Source organism: Oncorhynchus gorbuscha, linkage group LG02 (genome assembly GCF_021184085.1).
Source record: "Oncorhynchus gorbuscha isolate QuinsamMale2020 ecotype Even-year linkage group LG02, OgorEven_v1.0, whole genome shotgun sequence".
Lineage (NCBI taxonomy): Eukaryota > Metazoa > Chordata > Actinopteri > Salmoniformes > Salmonidae > Oncorhynchus > Oncorhynchus gorbuscha.
The window spans coordinates 64,155,063-64,177,572 of record NC_060174.1 but is presented as its reverse complement, the minus strand read 5'-3'; the positions used below and the strand labels follow the sequence as shown (position 1 = coordinate 64,177,572).

At 45.4% G+C, this 22,510-nt stretch overlaps 3 protein-coding genes and 1 long non-coding RNA gene across 4 annotated transcripts in view; all 4 read left to right on the top strand.

Annotated features, from left to right (window-relative positions):
* The first annotated feature begins 3,092 nt into the window (after positions 1–3,092).
* On the top strand, positions 3,093–6,866 carry LOC123990512 (inactive Rho GTPase-activating protein 11B-like). Its single transcript, XM_046291071.1, has 9 exons — positions 3,093–3,402; positions 3,653–3,738; positions 3,911–4,007; positions 4,102–4,385; positions 4,502–4,665; positions 4,760–4,900; positions 5,025–5,096; positions 5,253–5,364; positions 6,656–6,866. The coding sequence occupies exons 1-9, from the start codon at positions 3,274–3,276 to the stop codon at positions 6,864–6,866; spliced, it is 1,296 nt and encodes a 431-aa protein (XP_046147027.1). The 5' UTR covers positions 3,093–3,273.
* Positions 6,867–7,082: 216 nt separating this feature from the next.
* Positions 7,083–7,592, top strand: LOC123993694. Its single transcript, XR_006831498.1, has 3 exons — positions 7,083–7,162; positions 7,307–7,382; positions 7,504–7,592. It is a non-coding gene; the product is annotated as an uncharacterized LOC123993694 (long non-coding RNA).
* Positions 7,593–7,633: 41 nt separating this feature from the next.
* LOC123993687 lies at positions 7,634–9,877 on the top strand. The gene is made up of 2 exons (XM_046296090.1): positions 7,634–7,676; positions 7,779–9,877. Exons 1-2 carry the CDS (start codon positions 7,640–7,642, stop codon positions 9,299–9,301), a joined length of 1,560 nt encoding a protein of 519 aa, XP_046152046.1. The 5' UTR covers positions 7,634–7,639; the 3' UTR covers positions 9,302–9,877.
* A 431-nt stretch (positions 9,878–10,308) lies between these two features.
* The window catches only part of LOC124006954 (ryanodine receptor 1-like), a 76,687-nt gene continuing 64,485 nt past the window's right edge, over positions 10,309–22,510 (top strand). The window contains 22 exon segments of the mRNA XM_046317150.1: positions 10,309–10,478; positions 14,341–14,460; positions 14,552–14,653; positions 15,658–15,678; positions 17,009–17,083; positions 17,859–17,937; positions 18,021–18,133; positions 18,289–18,388; positions 18,504–18,600; positions 19,091–19,165; positions 19,268–19,424; positions 19,601–19,765; positions 19,971–20,092; positions 20,303–20,492; positions 20,603–20,669; positions 20,672–20,737; positions 20,872–20,967; positions 21,078–21,196; positions 21,370–21,503; positions 21,604–21,845; positions 21,925–22,117; positions 22,231–22,447. Coding sequence (XP_046173106.1) covers positions 10,431–10,478; positions 14,341–14,460; positions 14,552–14,653; positions 15,658–15,678; positions 17,009–17,083; positions 17,859–17,937; positions 18,021–18,133; positions 18,289–18,388; positions 18,504–18,600; positions 19,091–19,165; positions 19,268–19,424; positions 19,601–19,765; positions 19,971–20,092; positions 20,303–20,492; positions 20,603–20,669; positions 20,672–20,737; positions 20,872–20,967; positions 21,078–21,196; positions 21,370–21,503; positions 21,604–21,845; positions 21,925–22,117; positions 22,231–22,447 — 2,598 coding nt within the window. The 5' untranslated portion in view covers positions 10,309–10,430.

Genomic DNA, 22,510 nt, shown 5'->3' with positions numbered 1-22,510 from the left:
TTAATAGCTATATTAATGATGAACCCTTTTCCATGTTCTCCACAGCTGCGCAGTGCAGTGCACCTTGTCTCCCCGTCTTTTCCGCTTGCAGCAAGAAAGGACCAGTCTTACATTTTGCTAGTAAAGGCAGGGGAAAGCATTGCAGTCTACAAGGTATGCTATTGCTGAGTAACTCTGAGTTTTGTGTTTGACTTTAAAAAAAAAAGTAAGATAAAGAGAGAAACTGCTCTGATTCTCCTCTGTCTCTGTTGACGGTATTGATGGCTGGTGTACCATTCTGTGGGTGGACGGCCAAGAAAAATTGAGGCCCCCACGCCCATGTGGGAGGGCCGGACTGAGGGAGGAGGCAGGTGGCATGGAGGAGGACGTGGAGAGCAACTTCAGCAACATCAGAACTTTTCTGGACAAAAAGAAACCCACGACTGAAATTGTGACAGAATTGATCAAAAATGGAGATAGAAAGACACCCACAAGGGGGGAGATTACATAATTCATGCAGATCCACAAAAGTGGCATCCTGACATTTTACTAAAAGTCAAATTCATAAACATTGTGTAGATTTGAATGTGCACTTTCAATTAAATTGTACTATGTTTGATGATGCATGTGTAAATAAGAATGGACTATAACCGTTTTATATAATATTATTTTTGTTGGACAAATAGGAAGTTGAGTATATGGATACAAGTCATTGTATTTAAAAAAAATGTGATTATATATATATATATATATATATATATATCACTTATCTTTACATTTGAATCATTTAGCAGACCCTCTTATCAAGAGTAACTTACAGAAGCAATTAGGGTTAAGTGCCTTGCTCAATGGCACATCAACTGATTTTTCACTTAGTCAGCTCAGGGATTTGAGCCAACAACCTTTCAGTGACTGGCCCAAAACTCTTAACCGCTAGGCTACCTACCACCCCGGGAGTGTCTATTCATTGTGTCTATTCAACGTTATATTTTGGTTTCATCTGACTATATGACATTCTCCCAATCTTCTTCTGGATCATCCAAATGCTCTCTAGCAAACTTCAGACGGGCCTGGACATGTACTGGCTTAAGCAGGGGGACACGTCTGGCACTGCTGGATTTGAGTCCCTGGCGGCGTAGGTTGTTACTGATGGTAGGCTTTGTTACTTTGGTCCCAGCTCTCTGAAGGTCATTCACTAGGTCCCCCCGTGTGGTTCTTGTGATCATTTTGACCCCACGGTTGATTTCTTCAAACCAAGCTGCTTACCTATTGCAGATTTAGTCTTCCCAGCCTGGTGCAGGTCTACAATTTTGTTTCTGGTGTCCTTTGATAGCTCTTTGGTCTTGGCCATAGTGGAGTTTGGAGTGTGACTGTTTGAGGTTGTGGATAGGTGTCTTTTATACTGATAACAAGTTCAAACAGGTGCCATTAACACAGGTAACGAGTGGAGGACAGAGGAGCCGATTTGATGCACCTGTATTGACCTTGCCTTCTGATTGATAGCGGGGTGAACAGGCAGTGGGATGGATGGTTGTTGTCCTTTATTATCTTTTTGGCCTTCCTTTAACATTGGGTGCTGTAGGTGTCCTGGAGGGCAGGTAGTTTGCCCCCGGTGACGCGTTGGGCATACCGCACTGCCCTCTGGAGAGCCCTGCGGTTGCGGGCGGTGCAGTTGACACACCAGGCGGTGATACTGCCCGGCAGGATGCTCTCAATTTGCAACTATAAAAGTTTGAGGGTTTTAGATGCCAAGACAAATTTCTTCAGTCTCCTGAGGTTGAAGAGGCGCTGTTGTGCCTTCTTCTCCACACTGTCTGTGTGGGTGGACCATTTCAGTTTGTCAGTGATGTATAACCCAAGGAACTTTAAGCATTCCACCTTCTCCGCTACGGTCCCGTCAATGTGGATAGGGGGTGCTCCCTCTGCTATTTCCTGAAGTCCACTATCATCTCCTTTCTTTTGTTTAGTGAGAGGATATTTTCCAGGCACCACACTCCCAGAGCCCTCACCTCCTCCATGTAGACTGTCTCGTCATTGTTGGTAATCAATACTGTTGTGTCGTCTGCAAACTTCATGATTGAGTTGGAAGCGTTCTTGGCCACACAGTCATGGGTGAACTGAGAGTACAGGAGGGGGCTAAGCACGCACCCTTGTGGGGCCCCAGTAGCGGCAGGTAGCCCCCTGAGCTGACAAGGTAAAAATCTGTCATTCTGCCCCTGAGCGAGGCAGTTAACCCACTGTTCCAAGGGGCCAAAGACATGGATGTTGATTAAGGTAGGTAGCCCCCCCCCCCCCTCTCTGACTCAGAGGGGTTGGGTTAAATGCGGAAGACACATTTTGGTTGAAGGCATTCAGTTGTACAATTGACTAGGTATTTCCATTTCCAGTGTTGAGGATCAGCGGAGTGGAGGTTTTGTTTCCTACCTTCAGCACCTGGGGGCGGCCGTCAGGAAGTCCAGGACCCAGTTGGTTCAAGCTTAACGATGAGCTTGGAGGGTACTATGGTGTTGAATGCTGAGCTATAGTCAATGAACAGCATTCTTACATGTGTATTCCTCTTGTCCAGATGGGATAGGGCAGTGTGATGGGATTGCATCATCTTTGGATCTATTGGGGAAGTAAGCAAAGTGAAGTGGGTGACCGGTAAGGTAGAGGTGATATGATCTTTGACTAGTCTCTCAAATCATTTCATGATGACAGACGTGGGTGCTAAGGGGCGATAGTAATTTAGTTCAGTTACCTGTGCTTTCTTGGGTACAGGAACAAATGGTGGCCAACTTGAAGCATGTAGCGACAGCAGACTGGGATAGGGCGAGATTGAATATGTCCATAAACACAGCAGCCAGCCTGTCTGCGCATGCTCTGAGGACGCGGTTAGCGATGCCGTCTGGGCCGGCAGCCTTGCGAGGGTTAACACGCTTTTAAGAAAAGGCCCTATGAATCAATGTCAATAAATGTGAAATATGTCCATTCCTGTATGGCGTGTATGTATGGGGCTCTTTTTCATTATGTACTGTCCATTTCAAACTACATTTGTGACTTCAGAACAGACAAGCGTCTCTGTGAACCGTGCCCATCACACCTACATTACGCCTTATTTGGGCACAGGAGACCGGAAGTATCTAATTTGATGGCGGCGGGATGAAAGGCTCAAAGACGTGCAACAACGTAGGCTACATCATTTCTCTACCTTGCTCTGACGAAATGTCGGTTTTTAATAGTGATGAAGTTTTCAAAAGCCACTACTTTCAACTTATTTAATTTTTAAAGAAGACATCCTAACTGGATCTACCAATGCCAAACCCCATGGACGACCGTCTGCGCGTGGTGGCGGTGATACACGCTTTGAAAGCATCTGGAGTTCGCGTGAAGAACTGGAAGAACTTCTTGAATGGGCCATACAGGAGCGACCCTGTCAGACAGGTAACCAACAAGGCCAATATGTTTTCTCAACAGTAAATTTCAATGCGTCAATAGAGCATGTTTTCCATTGTCCACAACACGATATGCTGTCACAGACTTTTGATTACTTGATTGATTACTGTCAAGGTCACGTTTTTAAATATTCAAATGTCCTTATCATAATTTGCAAACTACCAGTCTTGAGGTATTGATTTGTTGTAAGAAAGGATTTTTAGCACATCACCATGATTTGTTGATGGATGTCTTTCAGGAGAACCAATCTAAATTTGCTTTTGGTCGGGACCTGATATTGCTGCCACAGTGTGATTTAACTGATATGAGTGGGACAGTGCCAAAGTATGTGAACTTGAGTTGTATGGTTGCTTTAAATACAGTCATAACTGGGAGATGTGATTTTTAAAAAAAAAAATCTAATGTGGCCTATTCTGATTACAATGAACAACTGAAAGCCCAACGTTTTGGTTGGACATGACTTAAATTCCATTTGAGTGATCTAAATATTCCATAGGTTCTTGGTGGATGCCTGTGAATTTTTATCCCAGCACCTTCATACTGAAGGGCTGTTTCGAAAGACCGGGTCGTTTAGCCGGATGCGAGCTCTGAAGGTGAGGCGGCACAGGAGGGATGTGCAGGAATGTCAATTTTCTTACCTCCATGGGGCTATCTTTTCTATGTTGACGCTCTACCTCCTCATGACAGGCTGGCCTGGAGCAGGGGGAGCCAGTCTTTTCTCTGCCACATTCAGCCACTCTGCAGCCCTGTGATGTGGCGTCTCTTGTGAAGCAGTTCTTACGGGAGCTGCCCTCACCCCTCATCCCTATGGATCTACAGGTGCCACTGTGTCGTGCACAGGGCTTCGACGAGGAGGAGGGTCGGCAGGAGCAGGTCGAGGATGGAGCTCTTCTTCTCACAGCCCTGTTCCCCCCGTCGCATTCACGGGCCCTCCGATACTTCTGCACCTTCCTGAGACAGACTGCTCAAAGGTTTGTTTCCAGAAATTCAGGATGACTTCTTCTTTTATCTGGGCTAAGAGAGCGGGAGGTCTGTGTCACTCTGTGCCTAAGTTTCTCCATCATCTCCTATCACTCACATTCACTAGATGTAAAGAGAATCGTATGGAAGTGGGCAATCTGGCTCTTGTGATTGCACCTAATCTGCTACATTGTCCAGCTGGGGGCTCTAAACTGACCGCAGGTACAGAGAGACAACTGCATAGACAAGCAGCAGTGATCAAGAAACTCATAATACACGCTGATCGCATTGGTAAGTTTAGAGAGAAATATACATTTGGATAGTAGCTGATGACAGATGTTAGGTTTAAAGTTGATACTAATTTCACTCTTCTATATGTCCCCAGGTGTTGTCCCCCCTTCTATTATGGACATGGCAACAGTAGCAGAGTCCTCCACACCCCCAGTTGATGGGGGGAGGTTTCAGGAGAGGGCAGGACATGGTGTGTATAGACTTTTAGGTCATCAAAGGAGGCGCAGTGTTGGAGGTGAGAGTTTTGCAATGACTGGATAATGAGGTTTATACTGTGATAATAATTTCAGAATAAATACATCGCTGGAAAATGTATGAATTCAATTCAGATTATTATAATTTTTTTGCTTGATCTCCAGAGATATTTGTGGATGCTCTCAGTAAATTGAAGACAGGTCGCACTCACACTGACCTTTTACATCCCCCAGACAGTACGTGCATAATGTTGTGGTAATGATATGATTTTTGCTGCTTGTTAACTGGTTGCAAAGTTCAAATGCTGTTAGTAAAAAGTGATGCAGAAAGGATTGTCTTCAGTAGGGGCCAATAAGTGTGTTGCCTCTGACTTTATAACCTTGACCTCACAGGTCAGCAAAATACAAAGACCGCTCACCACAACACACCTGAATTACCAATCACATCTAAACGAAAGTCGACTGAAGATCCTGTCCCTGATGTTGAGAGCTCTGCTAAAAAAAGGTACTTTCATTTAATTGTCTTTAAAAAATAAATACATACACACTACCGTGCAAAAGTTTGGGGTCACTTAGAAATGTCCTTGTTTTTGAAAGAAAATCACATTTTTGGTCCATTTTAAAATAACATCAAATTGATCAGAAATACAGTGTAGACATTTATTGTTGTAAATTACTATTGTAGCCAGAAACATTTTTTTAATGGAATATCTACATAGGCATAGAGGCCCATTATCAGCAACCATCACTCCTGTGTTCCAATGGCACGTTGTGTTAGCTAATCCAAGTTGATCAACTGGCAGCTTCATTAAATAGTACCTGCAAAACACCAGTCTCAAAATCAACAGTGAAGAGGCAAGTCTGGGATGCTGGCCTTCTCGGCAGTTGCAAAGAAAAAGCCATATCTCAGACTGGCCAATAAAAGATTAAGATGGGCAAAAGAACAGACACTGGACAGAGGAACTCTGCCTAGAAGTCCAGCATCCCGGAGTCACCTCTTCACTGTTTACGTTGAGTCTGGTGTTTTGCTGGTACTATTTAATGAAGCTGCCAGTTGAGGACTTGTGAGGCATCTGTTTCTCAAACTAAACACTAATGTACTTGTCCTCTTGCTCAGTTGTGCACCGGGGCCTCCCACTCCTCTTTCTATTCTGGTTAGAGACAGTTTGCACTGTTCTGTGAAGGGAGTAGTACACAGCATTGTATGAGATCTTCAGTTACTTGGCAAGGTCTTGCATGAAATAGCCTTCATTTTGCAGAAGAAGAATAGACTGATGAATTTCAGAACAAAGGTCTTTGTTTCTGGCCATTTTGAGCCTGTAATTGAACTCACAGATACTGATGCCCCAGATCCTCAACTAGTCTAAAGAAGGACAGTTTTATTGCTTCTTTAATCAGAATCACAGTTTTCAGCTGTGCTAACATAATTACAAAAGGGTTTTCTAATGATCAATTAGTATTTAAAAGGATAAACTTGGATTATCTAACACAACGTGCCATTGGAACACAGGAATGATGGTTGCTGATAATGGGTCTCTGTACGCCTGTGTATATATTCCATAAAGAAATCTGCTGTTTCCAGCTACAATAGTCATTTACAACAATAAATGTCTACACTGTATTTCTGATCAATTTTATGTTATTTTAATGGACAAAAAATGTGTTCTTTCAAAAACAAAGACATTTCTAGGTGACCCCAAACTTTTGAACGGTAGTGTATATATTGATGAACCAAGTCTCTGAGATTTTTATTTTAAATGCTTTATGGAGCTAATATTATCCTTCTCTGTATACAGACGCTCTATCCATGACCTTAGAGAAGACAACCAATCCATGAGCAAACAACCCTCCAATGGTCACGTGGAACAGTTTATAGATCTAAATCTTAAACTGTCTGAGGATCTCATCTTTTGGCAGTCAGTGCACATGGATAAGAAATACCACCCCACACGGTATGACAAGTTCTATGTGCAGGCGGCAGAACGGTGTTTTCCAGTCTGTTTCTGATTGTCCCAGCAGATTAAGCACAACCACCACCTGTGGACGTCGGGCCCTCATACCACCCTCATGGAGGCGTTTGAGCAGACACATGCACATTTGTGGCCTGCTGGAGGTCATTTTGCAAAGTCCCCTACCCGTCTCCTGAGTCACACTTCTGTCCTCCATGCTCTGGAATGGAGACACAGCAAGCCTTCTTGCCACAGCTCGCATTGATGTGCCATCCTGGATGAGCTGCTCTCTGTCACGCTCACTGCCCCAGAGAAGAGGAGGAATCACAAGAAAGATTATAAAACATCAAACAAGTTTAATTGTCCCAGCAAGCATCAGCCCTACCCGTAGCATTGAATTCTAGTTCTTCTATTTAACCCTTGTTTGTCTAAGCATTGATTCTAGTTCTTCTATTTAACCCTTGTTTTTGTGTCTGACTGTGTCTGTGTTTCCTGAAGGCATCCGGTGCAGGAGGCCAAGGCTCATCGAAGGACATCTCTTAGATTTTTCAACATGACAGTCTGGAGCAGCCCTGTAAGTCTGGCGCTGTCCAATATTCTGTCCTAACACAGGGTCTTCATGTTGCTCATGCTTGTCTTTTGACGCTGAGCTCTATTGTTGGACTTATCTACTTACTCTACGACTTTATTCTCAGGACCCTTCCCCCACATCCATTGGGAATGACACTGAGAATTGGATCATGGGCAGTATAATGGTCACTGATGGTATGACTGAAGCATCCAGGATTCCTGTCATAATGACTGATGGTATGACTGACCACTGGACCAACCATGATTCCTGTCATAATGACTGATGGCCCAGGACAAGGTTTTTTATTTTTTTATTTTTTATATATTTTTTCAGTTACATCCATGTATCTACATGTTTGTCACTTAAATACTCAATGTGACATTTTTTATCTGTATTCAGTTCTAGTGGGGAGTGAAGTGGAGGATGACCCTGATCTGCTAAATTACAGCTGTGCTGAAAATCCCGATCACTTCCTGGATCTCGCGACATTGGACTCACCTTCCAGGACACAAGCTGGGGAATCATGTGAATGTTCTGGTGTCAAGTTGGAAAACGAGACGATAGAGGAAACCGTTAGACAGTATGAAACAAACCATGTATTGAGGGATCCAGAGCAGGTTGGGATAAAAGAGGACCCTGAAGACGTGGGTCTAAGTAAGAAGCAGTCAGAAGTGGATATATCTGTCAGTCAGAAGCCCCGTCACCCTCGTCGCTCCATCAGTATGCCGGAGGTGACATTGGACCAACTGAGAATTCAAGATAAAATTTACAAGAAAGAGAAAACCGATTGGATGATCGAGAAAGAAGATGGAGTCTCTGGGGACACACTTCAACTGCCGGTGAAGAAAGAGAAGATGACAGAGTCAGGACTGGGTTTTAAGAGGACACACATGTCTGTAGCAGAGCGCATCAGGCGGTTTAACGCTCTGACAACGCTTCTCCGTAACCCCAGGGTTCCTCCAAGGCCCCCTGAACCTCAGCTCAATGATGTCCTGCATGAGAGTCAGCGGGAGGGGGGTCAGCGGAGCGTTGTACGTCTGCGCCGGCAGGGAGCACGGCGGTTTGGACGCTCCATCAGCCATGATGGTGTTCCCGGACCTTGGCCAGGACAAGCCTCTAAAAATCATCAAGAGGTGCCAGTGGTTGTTCAAAGCCTCAGTGAGCCAGTCCTATGTCCACCTCCAGAGCCAACTCCTAGTGTTTATCAATTTGCCCAAGAAGGACCGTTTGAAATCCAACATACTCATCAACAACCGGAACACCTCATGCAGACCATCCAGGATTTGTGCGCTCCTCCGTCACCCAATCCAAAGCAGAACAAGGAATCCTGCCAAGTGACGTTTAAAGAATCACAATTGAATCTCAAAGAAAGACAATTGGAACCGGTGGAGGAACAACCTAAGGAGTCAGAGCTACATGATCTGCTGGAGATGCACTTGAATACATGCAATCCAAAGGAGGAGCAAGACCAACACCTCACAGTTCCAATGCAGGTGAATAGACCGTCTCTGACCGACACCGTCTTCGATGTTCCACCTCAGACCATGGCCCCCCTACAGCAGGAGTCCAAAAGTACAGAAGTCAAATTCCCTTTTCCCTCCAAGCCCTCCTCTCTCTCTCAAACAGAAACATGCTCTCCCATTCCCAGTGGACCCTCTCCCACACCAATAGACAGAACATCAACTGACCTCTACACTGCACACTTGGTGACTAACTGCTCCCCTTTCTCTGTCACGACCTTTGGCTTTATAGAGATAGACATGGGGGTCAGTGAGACTGATGGGGGTTCTCTCCCCGTTGAACTCTCTCCATCACCAGCCTTGCAGTTCAAGCTCCCGGCCACCAAGAGACGCTACAGAGACTCGCCCTGCTGGCCCGTCCATGAGATTAGCATGGCCTCAGGGGACCCATTGCAGATCTGAGGGGTACAGGACAGACTAAATGGTACTCCGTAACTAGCGCATTGGTCTTGAGTAGTAGGGTTTACAAATGGGAAAATAAGATCACTCGCACAAAGAATGCCATGTGTTTTTAAACGTTTTTTAAAAATATAATTTTCTGTTATGCCAATATAGGTTATACTAGAAAAGTAGTATTTTAAAGCGGCAGTCAACAGTAGAACAATAACAAAGTGGCCTCCCTGTTTCGGTAAAAATCTGAGGGATGGGGCTGGAGAAATGTAACCACTCTCAAATGTATCGACAAAGCTATGGATGCAAGGCCTGTCCATAATATAACAATTATAGTTTTAACCAAGTATTGAGACTATATCGTGTTTGTTTACATTGTTTTTCAAACATTGGAGTAAAATAAGCTTATTTTGGGTTCTGATGGTGTACAAATGTTACTAAGCTGTCAATCAATAGGTAAATATCATTATTATATTATGTAGCAACTGCTGATTGCAGATTTTATTATTGTCAAGTTGCGTTTTACATATCTGACTATATATAATTTGTGTAAATGTATGTATTTCAGTTTGAATAAAATAATTTATTTTAAAATGTTGATTTTATTAATTGATATCAGATTCGTCTATCCCTCTTTAGTAAAAATTAGAGGTGTTTTCCTGATTTGTTTAGAGGTTGACTTCATTTTTCTGACCTTGTAGGTAGCAAAGTTTAAAAATCTGTGTATTCACAAACCTGTTGCAGACCTCACCAATGGGAATCCCTTTGGGACTAATGCAACGACACTAACGTTTTAGGCTATGGCTTGGTCACTGACACATATTGTAGATATTTAAAATCGGACACACGTTTACCAGTACATTTGTTAATATGGTACAACAATTCTATAGGACTTCGTAAAGGTGGCACCATGTTTTACAGTTCGCTCCACCCACTTTTCCCTTGTCATGTTGCATCGAGCAAGGAGTTAGTAAACTGTCACTCTGTCTCATAACACAGCCATTGCCACTGAACCCACATTGTCCTTCAGTACGCCCACACGCAGACAGACGCTGGGAGTGAGAGAAAAGAGGTGGGGGAGACAGCGAGGCTTGCTGAGGAACAACCAGGGAGAATAGAGTGATAAGTAATACATTAGAGGATGGCGGAAGGAGGAGATGGAGAGGAGGAGATTCAGTTCTTACGTACGGTGAGTGATGCTGGACTCATTTGGCTCTGTTCGTTTTGATTGTAACTGAACAAGGCTGTGAGAGAGAAACTATACTGCAGTATAACTACGATAAGTTTGCCTTATCTTGCCGTAGGCCTAATGTGTGACTTTGGTGTAACTTCCAGTCCAATGTATTAACTTCCATACGTTTTGATAGTGGCTTCCCTTTGACTTTGGAAAGACCAGATTGACATGGACAGATGCTGGGCTTGTCTGCATTGTTATCTATTTTTATACCAGAGCAGCTTGAAATGTTACTGTTTGGGAGTTGGGCAGTTTGCTGGGTGCCAAGTAACAGCTGACGCTGACAAATAGAAACGCATGAAAACTAGGGGTAGCAATACAAAAATAAAAAACGAAGAATGACGAACATAAGATGTAATGGGATGCGGAATCAGATTGACTATCATATTGGTTTTTACTTTTAGGTGCAGTAATACGGGTTTTCAGACATATCAGGTCATGAGGTGGCAGCATGATGGAAAGGAGTGGTAAGGTTACGTTGGTGCATCCGCGCATTTGGTCCAGTCAAGAGAAGGCATGTCTTCACAGCAATTTAGTGACAGACTACAGCACATTTTGAGACCAGCATGAGAAAGATGCTGATTTCCACACTGTTCATCTTCTGAATTGCGAAGAGGTATTGTGTTAGACACCTTTTCCTAATGGTGTGTTGTGACCTGTTCGTAGAATGAGTTCCATCTTCAGCTGTACAGTAATTACAGACTGGCCTGCTTGTGGAGGGTAGACCATTCATACCACTGAGCCAGTGTGGAGAGACACTCTCGCACGGCGTCTCACTGAACCTCTGGGGACATGGTGGAGCAGAGACAAGAAAACTGATGGGGTAAAGGTTTTCTCACAGGGACCAAAGGCCTCGGATGAATCAAGCATGTCGCATTTCATATCTGTTATATTAAGATACACCGAGAAGCGAGTTAGTGGAAACAAGTATAACGCAAGTGAAAACAATGTACCAACGCTAAGCACTGATATTTTTGGGAACAGGCATTGGCATACTGTATTAGATACTGTACAAATTATTTTCAACGTGAATATATCTCTCTCTCAAAGACTACCTGTAAACTACATAGGATGTACCAATCACAAAGGCATTGACAAAGGCATTGACAAAGAGCATGGCATGCAACATGACTTTTCTGAAAAAGGCTCTCCTGTTTCTATTGAAGCAGAGCTCTTTTCCTCATTAGGGACTCCCATGCTGACGCGAGGCTGAATCACATTTCAAAGGCACGGTTTTTATATAACATGTATTGCTGTGTCAAACCTGACTGATGCCAGGCAGAGATGGAGTGTTGTGTGTACTTGTCGAGGTATTATTCACCACCAGAGCAGAACACTTTCTTTTTATAGTGCCTGCTGCATATAAAGAGCTTTGTCCTACATTGCCTCTCTGCTTTGTTAAAGGCCCAGAGCAGCTGTTTTTATATCAATATCAAATATTTTTTATGGGGTAACAATGAAGTGCCTTACTGTTCTTTTTTTTGTTGCCCATTTTAATTGAAAACAAAAATAGCTTCTTGTTAAAGAGCAAATTCTCAAGCAATACTTTTGCTAAGGCTGTCTGGGAGTGGTCTTACGTGGGGAAGGGAAAATAGAAAACTATCTGTTATTGGTAGAGAAGTTTAGAACTATTTTTCTTACTGGGGTGGCAGGTAGCCTAGTGGTTAAGAGTATTGGGCCAGTAGCCGAAAGGTTGCTGGTTTGAATCCCCGAGCCGACTAGATGAAAAATCTACCCTTCAGCAAGGTTCTTAACCTTAATTGCTACTGCAAGTTGCTCTGGATAAGAGCGTTTGCTAAATGACTCAAATGTAAATGTTATTGGTTTATTCATTCAATCACCAGTCAGTCCAAAACTTCATCCCACTACAACAGGCTGAAATGTCATGCAGTCTTTTCAAACAGCACGTACACTAAAATGGCATTATTAGCAATTTCACAGTAGTATTCCAACCTTCATAGTGTGGAAATATACACTGAGTATACAAAACATTAAGAACACCTGCTCTTTCCATGATATACTGACCTATGGTCCCTTAATGATGTCACTTGTTAAATCCACTTGAGCCAGTGTAGATGAAGTGGAGGAGACAGGTTAACGAAGGATTTATAAGCCTTGAGGCAATTGAGACGTGGATTGTGTGTGTGTGCCATTCAGAAGCTGAATGGACTAGACAAAAAAGGTGCCAGGCGCACGTGACATCAACAAGGGATCATAGCTTTAACCTGGATTCACCTGGCCAAGTCTAGCATGAAAGAGCAGGTGTTCATAATGTTTTGTACACTCAGTGTCTCTATAAACACAGGCAAATCACGTTTTTGACTGCACTGGGCCTTTAAGTCTGTTTCGTGCTTCTCTCAGGATCGTTACTTGTGTCGGTTAGATTCTTATTGGAGTTTAATTAGAGAACCGCAGACATGTACTTTATTGTGAAAGTACAGTACTTACTATGAACATAAAGTAGTGTAAAGACATCTACTGTGTTCATGTACATGTTTGAGTGTGAGCGTACTGTGGCTATCGTTGTAGCAGTGTGTGGAAGATGACGCTCTCGCCAAGAAGGGAACCATTTTCTTGAGTTGGCCAGCTGAACGTGGAGGTGTGAGAGAGGCTGGCCGTCACTTGCTTTGATGCTGCTCATCTTGAACTCTGCTGAGTTCTATATTTACGGAGTCTTGGGATTAGCAGGTTTATAGCCAGGGCCATGGGAGCACCTGTTTAGTTCTGGCCCTATGAGAACTGCACTCGCTCTACACATTGAGTATGATAAAGTGCGTTCGATTACATGATCTTTTGCCAGGTCAGAGTGATGGCGTCGTGTATATATATGTCATGTGTTCTGATAGTTTTGGTATGATTGACAGTGGTAGTACTAGTACAAATGAACTGAAGTACACTGAGTTCTACAGCACTGTAGGCTTTGCAAAAGGTTTCTTGTTACATCGACTTATCGGTGTCCACTGTTCTCCTGTCGTAACTAAAGAGTACGGCTTTTGCCCACTTTTGGCTGGTCTCTATGGTTGACTTTGGCCAGGTTTAGTGTGACTTGAGCTGTCAGCCTAAGAATGATAGTTTGACACCGGGTCTGTCTGTCTCACTGCTCTCTGTGTGAGTGCATTACAAATTATTATGCCAGGCTGACTGGGTCTCAAATATCCACTGCTCCACCGAGGGGAATGTGTGAGCAGCAGGTGCAGGGTTCTGAAATAGAGGGCCGGGAGGAGCGGGTGCTTACCCACAGTCCGACTACCAAGGAGATTAAGTGTTAGGACAGGGGCAGGGCCCGGCACAGAAGAATGACAAAGCAAATGTGGATGTGAAGGTTAGGAATGTGAGATCCAAGACCAGAGAGGGTCTGTTGACCACTCTTTGTTTGCTTTTTGACCTACCATGTGTCGGCTCCCTGTTACGGCGGCTTTATCACTCTGCTGGCTCTATGTACTCTCGTTATTGTTACCATATGTTGGTCAGGGTTGCAGCCTTGTTCTTATGCGACATAAAATATGCCTGTTTGGTGCACAGGAATCATATTCACGCTTTTACTATATTCTCTTCCACTACAACCATTACACATCCACACTTAAGCCCCTCTAAATGGGTTTTGGCTGTAACTCTACCCCTGGCCAGTATTCATGTCATATGGGCCTATCAAGGTTATGAATGGCAAGTTAAATATAAAGTACTACTTTTGAAATGTTACCCAAGTGATGAAACATCTTAATGTAAAACAATTAAATAACAATTATGATATAAACTAGCTCAGCTGATTAACGTAATCTGTTTTGGCCTTTGACCTTTTCTTCTCTCCTGTATGTAGGATGACCAGGTTGTGCTACAATGCACTGCCTCCATTCTGAAAGAACAGATCAAACTCTGTCTTTCATGTGAGGGCTTTGGGAACCGCCTCTGCTTCCTGGAGACCACCTCCAATGCTCAGGTAGAGAGAACCACGTTCCCCACTCTGATTACGTCTGTACTCCAGCCGTTGCCGTTCCCTGGATTTCGCTGACGGATGTGTTGTGTTGTAGAATGTGCCACCTGATTTGGCGATCTGCTGCTTCATCCTGGAGCAGTCCCTGTCGGTACGAGCCTTACAGGAGATGCTGTCCAACACCATGGAGCTCAACGAGGTAAGAGACCAGTAGAGGGGCTGATGGTTCTGTTGGGATTAAAGGAGCTTCTTTTACATCTGATGTTAAACAATTCTACATTGCACACTGAGTGTACGAAACATTAGTGACACCTGCTCTTTCCATGGCATTGACTGACCAGGTGAGTCCAGGTGAAAGCTACGACTCCTTATTGATGTCACTTATTAAACCACTTCAAATGGGTGTAGATGGCGGGGAGGAGACGGGTTAAAGAAGGATTTTTAAGCCTTGAGACAATTGAGACATGGATTGTGTCTGTGTGCCATTCAGAAGGTGAACGGGCAAGACAAAAGATTTAAATGTCTTTTAACGGGGTATGGTAGTAGATGCCAGGCTTCACCGGTTTGAGTCAAGAACTGGAGCGCTGCTGGGTTTTTCACACTCAACAGTTTCCCGTGTGTATCAAGAATGGTCCAACACCCAAAGGACATCCAGGCAACTTGACACAACTGTGGGAAGCATTTGAGTCAACATGGACCAGCATCCCTGTGGAACGCTTTCGACACCTTGTAGTCCGTGCCCCGATGAATTGAGGAAGTTCTGAGGGCAAAAGGGGATGCAACTGAATATTAGGAAGGTGTTCCTAATGTTTTGATCACTCAGTGTACAGTACATGGAAATAGTTTTTCTTTGGCTGGAAAATATAGGTGGTCTTTGTGTAGTGTCTGGTGAGCTTAGTTCTTTCTGAATCGAACTAATAAAAACAAATGTCATGTTTTTCCCATAATATGGGAATCAGTACTTTTGGTTAAACATTTCAGAAAATACTGTTATGCCTTATATGGTAGTGAGAACATCCTCTTATGTCATCGACACATAGTTGTAAAAGTAGCATTGTCGTGAATAGTTATGTGCTAATGACACATCACTGATGCATTTGAAATATGAATATTATGTCAAGGCCTCTTGTATTTTTAGCAACTTAACTTCGTTTTGTCTCTTTTCTGACCCCACACCCCTCACCTCCCACCTGCCAACCATAGGCAGTCGATTTGGACAAATGGGTATGTCTGCTCATGTTTCCCTTCCTGTCACATTTCCCCAAAGTTTCCCCCTCCTCTCCACCCCTTGTCTACCGTGAGAGTGCTCTCATCTCTCACCCAATGTCCCTGTCTCAAACAGTGATGCGCCACTTTCGTCTGCCCTCACTCATACTACCTAACTCCACACTTTGCTCAGTGTTGTCATAGCTGAAATGCCGAGCGGCGTTTCAGATGACATTCGAGGAACGATTCCTGTCAGCAACACAGGAGCAACTAAGAAGCTCTCTGCCATCGAGGGCTTCTGGCTGCCGTATAATCTCTACACTACGTCCAACAGCAGAAATGTGGACCACAGACCAGAGTGTTGGATGGTGTCATTTGAAACAAGGCTCTTTACTACCCTGTGACCTTGTCCCTCTGAATGTCTCCTATACAACCTTCATCATACTCCCATCTTCACTCCTCACAGCCACATAAGTCCCGTTCATTGAATGTGGAACCAGACCAGCCCTTTACGTTTTCTTAATCCTTGCTATTCCGTCATCCCGTGAGTTATTGTGGTTTGACCAAACCATCACGGCAATTCATCTTCAGAAAGTCTGGAATGTAGTAGGGCAAAGTGTAACCTTGAATATCAAACTGCACGCACGGACACACACACACACACACACACACACACACACACACACACACACACACACACACACACACACACACACACACACACACACACACACACACACACACACACACACACACACACACACACACACACACACACACACACACACACACACGGGTTCACTAAATCTGACCTAGAGGTCAGTCTTGCGCTGTGTTCTGACTCTCCACTTACTCATGGAATAATCAAGTTGATAACAACATTGACGGTGGAAATGATAACCACTAATTATAACAAATGTTGAAGAAACAATATTGTTTGATTGTCTGAATGTCACTTTTTCTGCCTTCCAGTTAAATGTGACATGTGACTTTCTGTGGTATTGTTTCTTGCTTCCAGTATTGTTAATCATTTGACTTTTGTTAATCAATTTCCCTTTCCACTCACCCCTGGTTTGTATTGACACAATGTGGACATGTTTGCTGTTGTGTTGGTTCTCTGTGGTGGGCTCTCTGACTCCTCTCAGCCAGATACGTTCAGTACACAGGTTCTCTGTTGCCTGCCATGTTGTTCTCAGTTTGGTACGAGGAGGATGACTCGCTCAACTCCTGTCTCCCTCCTCAGTCTTTAACAGTCCTGTGTGCCTGACCTTAGCAGGCTGAATGTTGAATCATACACAACTCTCTTCGGTTGGATTTTTAACTTCTCGCTCTGCTGTGTTCTGCCCAGTCATCTCAAGGAGGGGGCCACCGTACCCTGCTGTATGGCCATGCCATCCTACTGAAGCACACTCACTCCAGCATGGTAAACAGACTCCTCTGTCTCACTGCGTAGTTTCACATGTTTCTCATTTCACCAACCCACTATCATCCACTTCTTTCTACTTCTAACTCACCCAGACTACCACCCACACTACCAACCACACTATCTCCCACACTACCACACACACTCACCCACACCACCACTATCACCCACACCAACACTATCACCCACACCAACACTATCACCCACACCAACACTATCACCAACACCAACACTATCACCCACACTATCACCTATACCAGCACTACCACCCACACCAACACTATCTCCCACACTACCACCCACACTATCACCCACACCCACACTATCGCCCACACTATCACCCATACCAGCACCAACACCAACACTACCACCCACACTATCACCCACGTCCACACCCACACTATCACCCACACCCAAACTATCACCCACGCCAAAACTATCACCCACGCCAAAACTATCACCCACACCAATACTATCTCCCACACCACGACCCACTCTATCACCCATAACAACACTATCACCCACACCCACACTATCTCCCCCACTACCACCCACGCAACACTATCTCCCACACTACCACCCACACCCACACTTTCTCCCTCTATCTCCCTCGTCATAACCACATAAGTCCCATTCATTGAATGTGTACTATACCAGCCATTTACGTTTTTAGTGTGGGTGGTAGTGTGGGAGACAGTTTTGCAGTTACATGGGTTTGCTTTTCAATTAGCGCTTCATTATTCATTGTGTAATTTGTACTCTCTGTGTACTGCAGTACCTCAGCTGTTTGACTACCTCAAGGTCACTCACAGACAAACTGGCCTTTGATGTGGGCTTACAGGAAGATTCCACCGGTATGGCCTTTACCATAGAGAACAGTGCTCATATTAATTTTCTGCACAGTGTTCAGTTGAGTGACGCAAGTGTTCCTCCACAGGGGAGGCGTGCTGGTGGACTATTCACCCTGCGTCCAAGCAGAGGTCAGAGGGAGAAAAGGTCAGGGTGGGAGATGACCTCATCCTGGTCAGCGTGTCCTCTGAGAGATACCTGGTGAGCCGCTTTGGTGACACACTGCCAAGTGGACTTTCAACCCCACCAGGTTATGGATGGAGCTGACGTTCTCTCTCTCTCTCTCTCTCTCTCTCTCTCTCTCTCTCTCTCTCTCTCTCTCTCTCTTCTCTCTCTCTCTCTCTCTCTCGCTCCAGCATCTCTCCTACGCCAGTGGTGACCTCATGGTGGACGCCTCCTTCATGCAGACGCTGTGGACCATGAGCCCTGTGATGTCTGGCTGTGAGCTTGCTGAAGGTGTGTATATGTTTTTATTGTTTTACTATTTCCTAGTCGTTAGCTGATCATCTAGAAACACTACACTTGACTGCCGTGTCTTTCTCTCATTGCCAGTGTAACATCAACCCCTCAGGCTTTCTGACTGGAGGCTATGTTCTTAGACTGTTCCATGGTCACATGGATGAGTGCTTGGCTATCCCTGCTGCCGAACAAGGAGACGACCAGCGCAGGTGATGAACACTGTTGAACTATTCCACATTTACATTTGACATTTTATATATGGGGAGGGGGCGGGGTGCTGTGAGTTAATTTAGATACTGTTTGAAGAGGTAGGGTTTCAGATGTTTCGGGAAGATGGGCAGGGACTCTGCTGTCCTAGCTTCAGGGGGACGCTGGTTCCACCATTGGGGTGCCAGGACAGAGACGAGTTTTGACTGGGCTGAGCGGGAGCTGCCCTCCCGTAGGGGTGGAAGGGTCAAGAGACCTGAGGTGGCAGAACTGAGTACTCAGGTTGGGTTGTAGGGTTTGAGCATAGCCTGAATGTAGGGAGGGGCAGTTCCCCTTGCTGTTCCGTAGGTAAGCACCATGGTCTTGTAGTGGAAGCCAGTGAAGTGTGTGGAGGAGCGGTGTGACATGGGAGAACCTAGGAAGGTTAATCAGATATTTCATCTGACACTGCATAAACACCACCTGTCACTAACAGCCCATCTCTGTTTTCAGAATTGCTCATTATGAAGGGGGTGCTGTCTGTAGCCATGCCCGGTCACTATGGAGACTAGAACCCCTCCGGATTGGGTAAGTGGATGCCCTTCTGCTCATCAGCTTTATGTAACAAAAAACATTACAATTGTCTTACATGAGTTCTCTCTTTGGGGTTGTACTTATGGCTCTGTGTAGATGGAGTGGAGGTCACATGAAATGGGGCCAGTCGTTCCGAGTGCGTCATATAACCACAGGCCGCTACCTCTGCCTGGATGAAGAGAAAGGACTGCTGGTGGTGGACCCTGAAAAAGCCAACGCCAAGATGTCAGCCTTCTGCTTCAGAATCTCCAAGGTCAGGGTCGTCCCGAACGGTGCTCTGTTCATATAAAGAGCAGTGTGAAAAAAAACACACGTGGTCCTTTTCATAGAATGGAACAAAAGCTTCTGGCAGCGTTCATATCATCCCTCCGTACCTAGCGCTGTTGATAGTCATTCTTTCTCGTTGTTGTTCCGTGTTCCAACCTGCAGGAAAAGATCGAGGTGGCTCAGAAACGAGATGTGGAGGGCATGGGCACACCAGAGATCAAGTATGGGGAGTCCATGTGTTTTGTACAGCACGTCTCCTCTGGCCTCTGGCTTACATACGCCTCTGTCGATGCCAAGTCCGCTCGCCTGGGACCTCTTAAGAGGAAGGTATGGAGAAATCGTGCGGCAAGATGCCTAAAAACACCTGAGCTAAAGGACAGGAAGAACAACAGCAAAGGAAATGCTAAGAGATAATGAAGGCCCCCGTAATATAGGGATTTACTGTGAATGCATTTTGTTCAGGCTTTTCAAATGCTCCGCTTTCCCCTGGAGTGCAACTGGTGTTTATCCATGTTGTCAATGTCTCTCTCAGGCCATCCTTCATAAGGAGGGCCACATGGACGATGCCCTGACCGTGGCCCGCTCCCAGACAGAGGAGTTCCAGGCTGCTCGTATGATCTACAACACAGCAGGCCTCTTCACTCAGTTCATTAAGTATGGCCCCTCTCCAGTCCCAATGTCTTCCCTATGGCTCTCTGAGAAAATACTTATCTAGGAATCTCTTGAGTTTTTCTACACGTTATGGACATATGTATAGACCCCTTTGACTTACTGTTATCCTTCAGGAGGGGCGGAGCGCCTTGGTTTAGTGTTTGACCTCGTGCTCAGTACAGTGACGTTTTCCCCTGTTCCCTGTGTCTCCAGAGCGCTGGACTCTCTGAGCGGGAAGAACAAGTCTTCTTCAGCCCCCCCGTCTCTGCCCATGGACTCAGTGGCCCTGTCCCTGCAGGACCTCATCTTCTACTTCCGGCCCCCCGAGGAGGAGCTGGAGCACGAGGAGAAGCAGACCAAACTACGCTCCCTCAAGAACAGACAGAACCTCTTCCAAGAGGAGGTCAGTGCTCACGCACAACAGATGAGGATGATGCACTGTATGTTGAAAATATTCTTCCCGCACGGCTCCTCCCTTTGGTGTTCCTATGTTATTTGTGTCATTCCGCACAGGGCATGATCACCCTGGTGCTGGACTGTATTGACCGACTCAACGTCTACAACACGGCGGCCCACTTCTCGAGTTTGCAGGGGAGGAAGCTGCCGAGTCTTGGAAGGAAATCGTTAATCTCCTGTACGAGCTGCTGGGTATGTGACCTTCTATTCATCCTGTTGTTTCAGGTCCCATCGTGTTTCTGCATGGCTGTGGTTACTATGGCAACATGCCCTTTCAATCTGAACATGACATTAGCTCTGATCTCTGTCATTATCTTCCTGTGAAGCCTCTCTCATCAGAGGTAACCGGGCCAACTGTGCTTTGTTCTGTGATAACCTGGATTGGCTGGTCAGCAAACTGGACCGTTTAGAGGCCTCCTCAGGTTAAGTCCCACTACAACACACTCCATCACCTTTCAGCACTGAATCACATTGACTTGAATGTGTTACGGGAGTGCCCTCTGTGTTTCATTGCGTGCTATGCTCATCACAGGCATCCTGGAGGTGCTGTACTGCGTTCTGATTGAGAGTCCAGAGGTCCTGAACATCATCCAGGAGAACCACATTAAATCTATCATTTCTCTACTGGATAAGCATGGACGCAATCACAAGGTCAGTGAATACGTGTACAGGTCATTGAAGTTTATTATTATTATATTTATTATTTCTATTATTAAGTTGTATTATTCAGGCCTGTGCTTATCTAGAGAATGTTGTTCATATGTTGTTGACAGTCCATCTCCTTATGATTTGAGAGCTGATTTTAGAATCTTCTCTCTCCCTAGGTGTTGGATGTGCTCTGCTCTTTGTGTGTGTGTAACGGTGTGGCTGTAAGGTCCAATCAGAATCTCATCACAGAGAATCTGCTTCCAGGTCGCGACCTCCTCCTGCAGTCCAACATCATCAATTATGTCACCAGGTATACAGACATCTGGCCGTACTAAATATCATTTGTGAAAATACAACCACAGCAATTCGCTTTTTTCTTTCAAACCATTAACTGTTTTTTTTCATCTCAGTGTGAGACCCAACATCTTCCTCGGAACCTGTGAGGGATCCACACAGTATAAGAAGTGGTATTTTGAGGTGATGGTGGATTATGTGGAGCCTTTCCTGACCGCCCAGGCTTTCCACCTGCGTGTGGGCTGGGCTCTGACCGAGGGCTACAGCCCCTACCCTGGGGGTGGTGAGGGCTGGGGCGGCAACGGGGTTGGCGACGACCTCTACTCCTACGCCTTTGATGGACTCCACCTCTGGTCAGGTACGGCATGCAGGGCCTCGCTTTAGAATGCAGAACTCTATTACTGGTTGACGTCTTATAGATCCGTGTGTCTCCACAGGACGAGTCCTCCGGCATGTCGCCTCCCCCAACATGCACATCCTAGCGGCAGACGATGTGGTCAGCTGCTGCCTGGATCTGAGCGTGCCCAGTATCTCGTTCCGTATCAACGGGCACCCGGTGCAGGGCATGTTTGAGAACTTCAACCTGGACGGCCTCTTCTTCCCTGTCGTCAGCTTCTCTGCAGGCGTCAGGTGAGAACCGACGATGGGGCTTACAGAGCCGCTGTCATTTTACAATGAGTCTTAAGAAAATGAGTGAAGTCAAATGAGTGATCACTGTTCATGTTCTCCTCGCAAACGCTAAGGGTTCGTTTTCTCCTGGGAGGGCGGCATGGGGACTTCAAATTCCTCCCACCGCCAGGCTATGCCCCGTGCTATGAGGCCGTGCTGCCCAAGGACCGACTGCGTATTGAGCCCATCAAGGAGTATAAGCATGATTTCAATGGTGTCCGCAATCTGTTGGGGCCTACACAGTCCCTCTCGCACACCGCCTTCACCCCCTGCCCTGTGGACACAGTACAGGTACAACCCTCGAATGATCTGTGCACATCTCGTTCTCCTAGCTCTGGCCTCCATTCACCGCGT